Genomic DNA, 12,104 nt, shown 5'->3' on the forward strand with positions numbered 1-12,104 from the left:
AAAAAAATTATTTTCATATTATGATTGTTTTTTAAAAATATTTTTTCATAATTTTTATAATTTTAAAATTATTTTTAATAACTAAAACTTAAAAATCAATAGCATAAGATTAAATGTCTAATTAAAAATTTTAACAATTTTAGTAATTAATAATAATTTTCAAATATATTAATTAGATTCAACACTTAAAATTTCATACTTAAAAATCAAATTTCAGCGCTTGAACACTACCTAAATCAAACAAAAAAATCATTATTGATAATTCGAAATTTGTTGAGTAGTGATGATTTAGTAACTAATTAAATTAAGCCTTGGGATCATGAATGCATCCGATATAATTAAAAACTATGGAACAGAAAAATACATTATGATATAGATAGCATGTGCAATCAACAGGTTGTCACATATTAATAGTAAAAGCTAGATAGGCAAACAATTGGTAGATCAAGGTCCAATAAGGATTAAAGAATTAATTTCCACTATAAAGAAAGGAAAAAAGAAAAAAGAGGATGGGGCTGAGACTATTGGATGGTTAAAAGTTTATAATTAATTATGTGACCACAAAGTAGACAATAATAGCTATGTGGTTGATACGTTATTATAAGTACTATAATAACTACTTGTAAATGCAGCCAATTTATTACTCCTTACGTGGAAGTTTAAAGGCCAACGAACAGTGTTTCACATTATGAAGAACATGACTAAAATCAAATGTATATCTACTGTTTTAACATATTTACATGGTTACAGTATATTAATTTACTTACCTTTTAACTTTATCAAATTATGTTTAGGGTTTTTGGTTCAGAAAAAAAATTATGTTTTAGGGTTTGATTCTTTACATATGTCTTAATTTTCTTTATTTTTTGGGTTAATGGAAGGAAGTGATGGAGTGATACACGCGACAATTCTGCATATTTATTCATTTAATACCAATAATTTAATGTTTACTTATAAAATATTTATATAATGATAAATACAGATACTATCACTAAGTTCTTTTTTATTATAATAAAGTTTTTACGACCATTATTTTATTTATTAAAAATCTCAACAAATAAATATTTCTTAAGCTGCAGGTCTTTTGATCATGAGAAATCATATGCTAATCATTAACGCAGCTGTAACCCGAAGCCTTAGTTAAATAAATAAAACATATTATGACTGAATAAATCTTCCAAATGGATCACTTGGCTCAAACTAACATGAATAATTTCTTAATATTATATATTATTTAAACTTCATTACATATTTAGGATCAAGAGTGCATAAATAGTTACTTTAGTTTAAAATGAAACTGAGTCAGCAAAAATCAAACTATCTAATCTGTTAAAATTTTAATCAAAGAAAAATAATATGTTAAATATGGTTTTTCATTTTTATTTCTTAGATTGAATTAATTATTTAATATTAGTTAAAGGATTTATTTAAAAAATAAATTCATATTTTACATATTTTATTATAAATTAATTAAGTTATTTGAAATATTGTTTAAAATATCAAATTTCATAGAATATTGAAATATTTTAAATAACAAATATTAGAATTTCAGTTTGGCTCATTAAATAAGAATTTTGAACTGAACCAAATTGATTGGATTTAAAAAATTTATAATCAAATAGAACCAAACCAAAGTTTGACTGAATTTTTCAGTTTCGATCGGTTTTGCTGAGCCCTAGACTAATGAATCAATAGCAATTAGCAGTAACAGCAGTAATATAAATTGGAACATTCATCTGCAAAATGTATGAGATAAAACTCCTATCTGCTTGTATTGAATAAGTATCCTATTTCACCAATTCTGTCCATTAATGCAACTCGTAGATGATCTATAAGGGAATACAAAATGGCCACACGTGAACAGTACGAACCCGCAAGTATCTACCTGATCATGCAATGTACACACAAATTAACTAGTCACTCATGTACAAATGTAAATTAATCTTGAAAAGGTTAACTGTAGTCAAAGGAGGAGTCCTCCAGCTGGGTTTAATGAATTTTAACAACCTTTCTGTAAAGACTTTTATAGATAAGTCTCGTAGAAACAGTAGTCCCATCAGTTTCGATCTTATTAATTTTCTCTCTTCACATTGATTTTTATGCATGGCCTTCAAAAGGGTAGATGACATAGTACATAGAACAAGCCCCAGTGGATTTATTTTGGTAGGTAGCATCAGAAATAGTTTTCTTTTTTTCCCCTCTTATAAGGCAGCAAGAGTAGAGAAGGTTAAGATGATTATATATTTTGTGTGTATGAGCATTTCCTAGTACAATTCTTCTTAGTTCGCCGACAATAATGTACCTTTTCCCTTTGCTCTGTCTCTCTCTATATCTTCTTCTCTGATCATTGTGTACTTCATTCTTCTCTCTTCTTTTCTGTACTTTCTTCTGTCCCCAAAAATCATCTGGCTCTCTCTTACCAAACATGGTGCAATCAAAGAAGTTCAGAGGTGTCAGGCAGCGCCATTGGGGTTCTTGGGTATCTGAAATTCGACACCCTTTACTGTAATCTCTCAGCCACACATGTCCATTTTGTCCATATCTGTCTTTATGCTTCGAACTTCTTGTAATTTTCTCTTTAACTTGTTGCTTTCAGGAAGAGGAGAATTTGGCTAGGAACATTCGAAACTGCAGAAGAGGCAGCTAGAGCTTATGATCAGGCTGCAATATTGATGAGTGGACGCAACGCAAAAACAAACTTTCCAATAACTCAAACCCCAAATGGAGACCCTAAATCCTCTACTGCTGACTCTTCCACAACAGCCACTTCTTCTTCTAAGAATACTGCTACTACTACTGCACCTAATGGTTTATCTGAAATCCTTCACGCCAAGCTTCGAAAATGTAGCAAAACACCGTCGCCGTCAATGACATGCTTAAGGCTTGACACTGAGAATTCTCATATCGGTGTATGGCAAAAACGAGCTGGGCAAAGGTCTGATTCCAACTGGGTCATGACAGTGCAACTTGGAAAGCAAAACCATGAAGTTTCTGAGGGTACATTCCCGATGGCTGAGTCATCGAATACTTTACCAGGGCCGCCGGAGCTGAGAACACAGATGGATGAAGAAGAAAGAATTGCATTGCAAATGATAGAAGAGCTTCTTAACAGGAATTGCCCTAGTCCTCCGTTTGAAGTTCAAGATGGTGATGATGAAGATGATGATGATGATGATGATGATGGTAGTGGTAGTTTTTTTCTTTAAATCAAAGTATGGTTTTTATTTTTTTTGTTGTGTTTGTGTGTTGAGAGATCATTTGGTTAAATTTTTTTCTTTGTGATTGAAGGAGCAAATTGATGTGCTTTGTATAGAGATGCATGTTCCATTAATTTGGACTATATAGTATATATAGTCCATTGATTAATTAGAACATGCACCAAACACAAAATTTCTGGATTTGCTCTGGTATATATTACATTGATAATAATGATAATATTAAGTATATATTCATTTTTATATATTTCAAGAAAACAAAATGGGGTGGAGAAGATAATTGGGGTGTCATTTGTGAATGTATATTAATTAATAATAATGGAATTAATTGTGACTTCGTTTTACTTTATAATTTTATTGTAATATTGTATGAATTTCTTGACTTTTTCTTATCTCTTCTCTTCTAATTCCAATTCTATTTCTTCTTCCTTTATTTCTTCTTCGATAACCTTAAAATTATATGCTATCAAAATTAAAAACATTGTTTTTTTACGTATAAAGGCCAAAGAGTTTGTACTGTAATTTCTTTACATCATAATTTTATACACACAAATAAGGATCCAAGTAAACTGCTAATTTTTCCTAAAAAGAAATGAAAAAGATGAAGCTGCTAATTGTAATAAAAAAAAATGAAGTGCAAATTAAGGTTATTACGAGAAATTATTTATAAGTTTTACGCTCTCAGTTTTTTGGTAATTGGTATTATTTAAAACCATAACGTGATGATGAGTGTAAGAACTTCGTTGTGCTTGTACACACAAATAAGAATCCGAGATATTTTTTAGATTGAAGGATTCTGGATGCTATAAATTTAGTTCAAATTTAAAAAATTTACATTCTTATTATTTGTATTAAACATAAACATAAATAGATTCTTATTTAAAATTAAAGATAATTTTAGAATAATGTAAATTCATAAGGAACAATGTTTATATAAAAATCCATTATTTAAAAAAAAAAATAGTGAATTTTGAAACTCTCTACCTCTTAAATGGAAAATAAAAACCCTAAAAATGAGGAGTTCTAAGATGAGAGGTCTCTTAAAATTTATGAATTGGGACCACTTTTTTTTACTTGCAAAACAATGAATTTTATAAAATTCTTCATTTAAAATATTTCAGTCTAAATTACTTCTAACAGAGAATTAGAGATGGATTAGCTTTTATTTCTTAGAGTACTGACTTCGATCTTAAGCTGTAATTTTTATTAAACTTTTTCATCCAGAGAAAGTTTGACAAATTTTCTCATTTGAAATTATTTCAAATTCTGACAAATATCTTTTTAGAAAAGAGGATGCTATTAGAAAATATTTAATTAATATTTACCATATAATTGCCTTCTTAAAACAATCTTTTTGGAAAAACTTAATCAGATAAAACCTCTGAAAAGGAAGAAAAAATGGTACTAATAGAATAGTAAAATCTGATAAACACAAATTTAAAATATTATATTATGGGTAGTAAAATAAAGTAATCAGACCAGAAGACCATTCATCCTCAATGAATTCCATAGTGCAAGGATGTGAAACACCAAATTTGGTTAATTCATGTGTTAAAAGAAAAACAAAAATCTAAAACCAAAACAATTGAGATTAAGTTGAAAAAAGAAAAAAGAGAACTGATGATCGACCACAAGCATATATTTTGTCACAACTGCATTAATTTAATTTCATTTAGTTCCAACCAAAATGAGGTTTGTCCTCTCCGGTTTCACACTTACAATTATGTGCGACACATAATTAGTTAATATATGTACCCCACGCATGTCCTATGCACGTCTGCATCTATGTATTATGTTAAATCTTGGATCATATGTATATTTGACCCTATGCTATACTTTCCATGCCTGCACCATTGATAATATTGAAAATAAATGTTTCCATCTACAAGCTTGGAAATAAATGTACAAAATACACACGACAATAATAGCTAATTAGAGAAAAGTTATTTGAAATTTTAACGAATCGATAAGTTTTCATGATGAGATTTTTTTTTTTTGTTATAATTTACAACTATATATATTTATTTTATCTTGAAAAAATAATACATACTAAAAATTATAAAATAATAAAATTAGATTCTTCCTTTAGTGTTACTTTCATCTATTGTATTGATTATCCATTCCCTAAATAGTAAAACTTGTAACTCATTTATTAAAATCAGAATAAAGAGTTAATTTAATTTTTTATTTTGGAGGAATGCTAATAATATTCCCTTGACTACTTTTTTATAAAATTACACTTTTATTGATTTATTATATATAATTTTTTAGCTTAGTAACTTGCTACCTATTTAACAATTTAAACTAGTTATATATATATATATATATATATATATATATACCCATTAAAAGATAAATATCCTTACATAAATAATTGGTATAACTTAATTACTTTGAGTTCAAATCTTGCTATGATTAAAGCCGCTGCATCTTTGTTTCAAAAGACAAAAATAAGAAGAAAAAAAAAACAAAAATAAAGAAGAAAATGCTGCATTCTTTTGGTTTACTATTTAATAATGCAACAATGATCTTTGTGATTTTAGGTACAATCTCAATAAATCAAATAATCAACACAATTTGTTTTAATAATAATACATGTCATTTATTTAAAAAGAATGCACCAGCTTTATTTTATTTTAACTTTTGCCTTTTGAAACAAAAAATGCTATAGCTTAGGCACAGCAAAATACATAACTCTAGAAGTCAAAGTAATGAATTTTAAGTTATATCGTATTATATTTGTGACGAGATTTATCTCTTAGTTAGTAAATAAATTTATGTTATTTTTATTTATAAAAAAAAATATAAAATTAGTTTAGTTATTAAATAGATAGCAAGTTACTAGATTGAAAAATTAGATAAAATAAACTAATAAAAGATCAATGGTCTAAGAGAATGTTTAAGAGAGAGTGTTGCTGTCATTTTTCTTTCATTTTATATTTAAAACATAAATAATTTATTAGAGTTTAATTTTATAAAATTATTATTATAATAAAAACTTAATATAAATTTTTAAAAAAAAATGCCTTGGAGGTGCTCCTACGAGTTAGATATAATAAATCTTAATTCCCGATTAGCATATAATTTTAAACTGATATGATAGCTCCAATGTCGATATATGAATTTGATCAAAGCCATGCTTTTCACTGCTTTGTTTCTCTCTTTGGAGGAATAATTAACTTTTAAAAGCATCTAAATTATGCCACAATATTACTTAGACTTTGTGTAAGAGCAACCTACATTGAGTTCAGCCATTTGAAAGATTTTAACATTTAAGTGCTCCAATAATGATTGGTAACAGTAGTTATATATGGTGTATAGATAAGGATATACATTAAATTTAATAAATTATTTTAATTTATTAATTAGTATAATAAAATCTATTATTTCTAATAAATTTCTGAAATGACAGGGATGGTTGGTAAGACCTTGATACGAAATCATAATAATAATGATAATAATAATAATAGTCCTAATATCTCAAGAGATGGTAATTATTCAAAAGGTTGGTAAGACCTTGAGGTCAAGTTGGTTGGTCGATTGAGGTAAGAAATTAAATAGTCTAGCTAGTTTTATATATATAGATGTATTTTTTTAAGCTAGGACTAGTTTATTTCTTATGTATGGTCCCAGATCAAACTGCTCTCACCAAATTTTCGTACAATGTTTGAAGCTCGATTTCAGTGATTAGCTATCACAGGGTCCCAAGACAAGGAGCCCTTTGAAAATCTCTCGTCATTTTGACACCGTACTGCTGATAATGTATTTTTCTATACATTTTTACTATTAATACTTATTTGATTAATATATTAATTAATAAGTTGTTTTTTAATTAAAAAAATAGTTTCTATAATAATAAAAGAAAGAAAAGGGTGAATTTTGATATTTTGGTTCATTAAACCATGTCATCAATTTATTTTACTGATGTAGCTTTTTTTCTTTGTTACCTTCATGACCGTCCTCGTCGTCGTCTCACGTAGTCCTAGCTAAAGTAGGCATTGTTGAGTCTTCCTCCCCTTGGTGCTTTTACCATGCACCGTTTATTCCTCAGGGTCAGCAAATATTTGACCGGGCGGCTCCGATGGTGAACAGCGGTGTTGGTGGAGTTTAGAGTGATTCGGATACATCATCAGAGGTTTATTACGAGCATGATTATTATTCTAGTCCTCGCAAGAAAGGATTATTACTTTACCTTGAATGCCTCCAAACAGAAGTTGTCTGATTTTGCACTTCTTATTCTTGAAAGATCTAGAATCTGTGGAACGAAATCGTCGTAGTTTGTTGGCTTCACTGCTCGTGGTCTTTTGCATTCCTTTTTTTGTTATCGTCAGATTTTTATTTTAAATTTGCCGACTAATATAAAAAAAAAATAGTTTAGAAAATACCCTCAAAGTACAACAACTTCTAAGTAGTTAGACCTATTAGAAAAGTTAAAAGAATTTTAAGATATTAAAGATTTTACAAAAATATTAAATAAAAAATTAAATGAGTTAAAAATATTAAGTTGTGTGCTAATAATCTAAAAAAATTAAATAAGCCAAGAATATTAAGTTGTGTGCTAGAGATACAAAAGAATCAAAAGGATCCATAGGACCTTTATATAAGTTGTAGAAGCATTACACAACTTTTAGATAATAAATTTAAAGAATATTATTTTAATTAAAGTATAAAAATAAATTATAAGAAAATGACCAAATTTATATATCAGTAATTAAAAACATATCCCTCCGAAAATTGTGTTCTTCTATAATCTACGATTGATCACTGCACCTCCCACTGATGCCGGTAGAACTGCCAAAAACGTTGGGTACTTTAACTTATGGTTTTCATTTGTTGGCTAGGAAATTCAATTAGAAAATGACTTAGGATCATATCAGGAAAGGCTCTGTATTCTTCCCGGATGAATAAGATAGAATAGAAAAGGAGACCTGAAAATTAAGGCATTTAGATAAAAGAGAACAACATTCATCAATAGCACTACCAAACTCAGACAAAACTGCTGCTGAATACCGAATTGCATCCACTGCTATTTTTGAATCAGTCTCAGAAACAACTGATGAGAGTCCCATCTGCGATACCCACCTAACAGCTTCCTTCAGTGCCACTGCTTCCACCAAACGTGGCTCAAAAAGCCCAGGAACTTATGAGCCATGCAGGAAACAAACGTACCATTATAATCTCTAACAACCGCTGCCATATCAATCTTCATTGCGTCTAAAACACTAAATATTTTGAGTAAGAACTAAAGGTTGGAAAGACAATGGAAAAAAAGGATGGAAAAGATCTCAAATCTTAACAGTAATCATAATTACACATAATGTCTTATAGTAAAGGAAAAACATCACAAAAGCCATGTTTTTTGTTTTTTTTATTAAATTTATGATTTTAGATTCCATTTCTTTTACTGTGTTACAATATCAAAATTAAGGTTTTTAGCTTCTTCTTTTTTTAATTTAATGAAATTCAAATTATTTTATAACTTAATTACAATGGAATAATTTCTCTTATATATAATTTTCTTTCTGTAATATAATATATCAGCTTAGTTTCTAATCTAAGTTGTCAATTTTGAATTTAATGACTGTAAATTTCTCTTCTTTTATGCTAAAAAGATCATAATGTAAATTGTGTAAATTGAATTATGAAAATAAGATTTCCATTAAGCAATAAAGAATTCCAAAGTAGTGCTAACTATAGCTAGTTAGAGATTTCGAAAAAAAAAAATACTATAGTTAGTTAGAGATAATTTAATTGGTACTCTCATTTGTAAAAGTTAGAGAATGCTCGTGTTCGAGTATCTTGTTAATAAATTTGTATTACAATAAATAGTATTTTTTACTAATATATACATAATGTATATCAAACTGTGTAAAAAATATATTGTTTACTGTTATTTTATTATGATATAACATGTTTTAATTATACACTTCATTCAATAGTTTCATAAAATATAATAACATCTGTAATAATAATAGAGAAAAAGTTCATAATAATAATAAATTTTATTTTCTAAAGAAATTAAACAAATCAATTGTTTTAAATGTACAACTTGAAATAAAATGAATGTTTATACTTGAAAATAAACGAGTATCAAATCATTTCTCTTTGGTAGATTTCTGCATGTTTTTTTGTTATGTCCGGCTTGTCCACATCTTCCATACTTATTTTTATTTTATTCTCCCATGCTCCTTTAATTCTTCTTTTTTTTTGGGTCTTCCTACTTTTATCCTTCCTTATGGTGGTAGCACAAGTATTTCTTTTATCTTAGTTGGTATATTCCAGTTGCTTTGATTGCTAATTGGATATATCATTGCTTGATATCTAGCAATCATTGTCTCTTTAGTAAAGAATTCTGAGCAATAATCATAAGAATCTTGATTCATCTCCTTCAGTATTGCTAATGTATGTGGATATGGAATTTCATCAACTTGAAACCAATTGTATGTGCATGAGTTTTCTTTCATATTCCAAATATATGTCTTCTCATTTTCATATATATTAAGTAATTCATCATTTGACGGTTTCACCTGTTTTTAGAATTCAAAAAATTAGTTTCAACCATATAGTTTTTATAATTATATATAGTTTATACTATTGGCAAATATATTAAACATATACTAAGAATATACGAAAGTGCAGTTTTAATATACGAAATAATATACAATTTTGAGGTTTACCTTTAGTTTGAAGGATTGAATGTAGTTCTCAGTGAGCAGATCTTCAGATTCTTTTGCTAGCTTTACGAATGTTAATTTTGTAATGTTCTTGTTTGGCAACTCCATTCTTGAACTAAAGAACGCAAGTACTCTAGTAAGATTGTAATTGATAGCTCTCTTACTGCTTTGTTCATTGCATTTATTGATTCAGCGATGTTTGATGTCATATTTGAGTATCTATAGTTGAAAGAAAAAGCTCTAGCCCATCTATGATATTCGACGTTACTCAAATATAGTCAAAGTCGTTTATCCACTTTGTCCAACTCCTTCATATGATATTCAAGCTGCTCAGTTGTATATGTTTTTTCAGCTACAAAATGAATCTTTAATCTTCTTTGTCTTTTTTTTTTTTTTTTTATATAAGTTAGTATCCAGATTATTCAACAAATGAGATATACAAACTCCATGGTTAACTTCAGGGTATACTTTCTTTATGGTTGTTTCAATGCTTTCATGTATGTATGATATTATAAACATTCCTTCTCTATTCAAATATTTTTCTAATTCTTATGAAGAACCATTTTGAAGATGAATCGCTTTCTAAATCTACTATAGAGAATGCTAAAGGAAAAATCTCACCTGCTGCATTTTGTGTTGTTGTTAGTAGTGTACCACCATATATTGCTTTCAGAAAAGTCCCATCCACAATCATGACAAGTCTGCAATATTTTCATCCTTTTATTGATGTGTAATACCCGAAATTTTTATATATTTAATAATGAGTTTATATTTAAGTTAATTTTAGCTTTATTTTTATTTGGTTTAATTTGAAAAGATTTAATGGAAATTTTAATATTAGTCAATTAAATGAATTATTTTTCTATACCCAATCAGTTTGAAATTATAAGAATTAATTAAGTAAATTATTTGAAGGGTAAAATATATTTTTGGTTATTCTAATTTTTCCCCAATGTATATGTATATGTATAAATAAAATTATATATATTGAAAAATTTTAGAAAAAATTGTAAAGGATGTTTTTATAAAAGAATTCTGAGGAAATTAGTATTTTAATTAACTAGTGGTATTAAAATTTAAGTTGGAAAATAATTAGTAAATTTACTATTTAAATTAATTTTGTGTGTAGGACTTAATTGAAAAATTATTTTTGGATGAGGATTAAAAGTATAATTTCATTAATATGGGGTTTTAATGGAAATTTGTGAGTTTGGTATTTTTATAAATAAATATGTCGATGAGGGGTATTTTTATAATTATGTATTTTCCATAATTCTAATTTGGTCCAAATTAATTATTTAGGGGCTTAATTGAAAGGCTAAAGAAAAGTTTGGGGTTATTTGAAAATTCTGCAGGATGAAATTGTAAGTAATTAAGAAAGTTGAGGGACCAAATTGTAATTATTCAACATAATTGATAATAGTTTTCCGTGATTAGATGATCTTTCTGTTCGGCTCGCTCCAACCGAGGCACCGGAGCAGAGCTAGGAGGTCGCCAAATCTGTGAGTTAAAGTCATTTAATCATTGCACTATTGCTAAGTCTGATTTTAATATGCTATTTTAGAATTTGTGCTTAATATGATTATTAATTATTGAAAATAATATAAATATTATTATTAGTAACATTATAATAATACAGATATTATTATTTTTTTTCCACACGAATTGCACGTTGTCTTATCCTAAATTTTTAATCTTTATTTCGATATGTGTTGAATGATTTCATTAGACAATGATATTTATTAAATGTGATGATTGCGTTTTGGGAAATGTGGTTTTCGTAGAACATGCCACCTGGTGGGTTACATCAGGACCGTGTGCGCACCGGTAATGATCATGGATATAAGATTCTTATGGATTTGTTTGCCCTGATCGAGCATTGCTCTGGCCGAGTTCGATTGGTCACGGGAGTTAAGGTCCCTGATCGAGCAACGCTCTCTGGGCGCCGGCTTATTTGGAATTCAAGTGTTCAGGCTGGAGGTAAGGACCTTGATCGAGATTGCTCTCTGTGCGCCAGACCTGTTGGATTAAGAGAGCCGAAAGGCAGAATTTGGGGTTAGGGTTCTACTGAGCCACTCGTCCCGTAAAAGTAAAAATATATTTTATTTATTTATTTATTATGGTATGATTATAATATGAGTTGTATTTACGTGCATGGTTTGATATATTGATTCGAATGATTAATATTTTTTGTGAAGAAAGCAATAGTCTCTAG

At 28.2% G+C, this 12,104-nt stretch overlaps 2 protein-coding genes across 2 annotated transcripts; one reads left to right on the plus strand and one right to left on the minus strand.

Annotated features, from left to right (window-relative positions):
- Nucleotides 1-2,203: 2,203 nt before the first annotated feature.
- LOC8275892 (ethylene-responsive transcription factor WIN1) lies at nucleotides 2,204-3,564 on the plus strand. Its single transcript, XM_002524454.4, has 2 exons — nucleotides 2,204-2,505; nucleotides 2,597-3,564. Exons 1-2 carry the CDS (start codon nucleotides 2,426-2,428, stop codon nucleotides 3,204-3,206), a joined length of 690 nt encoding a protein of 229 aa, XP_002524500.1. The 5' UTR covers nucleotides 2,204-2,425; the 3' UTR covers nucleotides 3,207-3,564.
- Nucleotides 3,565-9,448: 5,884 nt separating this feature from the next.
- LOC125369593 lies at nucleotides 9,449-9,997 on the minus strand. The gene is made up of 2 exons (XM_048372379.1): nucleotides 9,893-9,997; nucleotides 9,449-9,742 (listed from the first exon to the last, which is right to left on the minus strand). The coding sequence occupies exons 1-2, from the start codon at nucleotides 9,995-9,997 to the stop codon at nucleotides 9,449-9,451; spliced, it is 399 nt and encodes a 132-aa protein (XP_048228336.1).
- Nucleotides 9,998-12,104: the final 2,107 nt, after the last annotated feature.

Source organism: Ricinus communis, chromosome 3, assembly GCF_019578655.1.
Source record: "Ricinus communis isolate WT05 ecotype wild-type chromosome 3, ASM1957865v1, whole genome shotgun sequence".
NCBI classification, from domain to species: domain Eukaryota; kingdom Viridiplantae; phylum Streptophyta; class Magnoliopsida; order Malpighiales; family Euphorbiaceae; genus Ricinus; species Ricinus communis.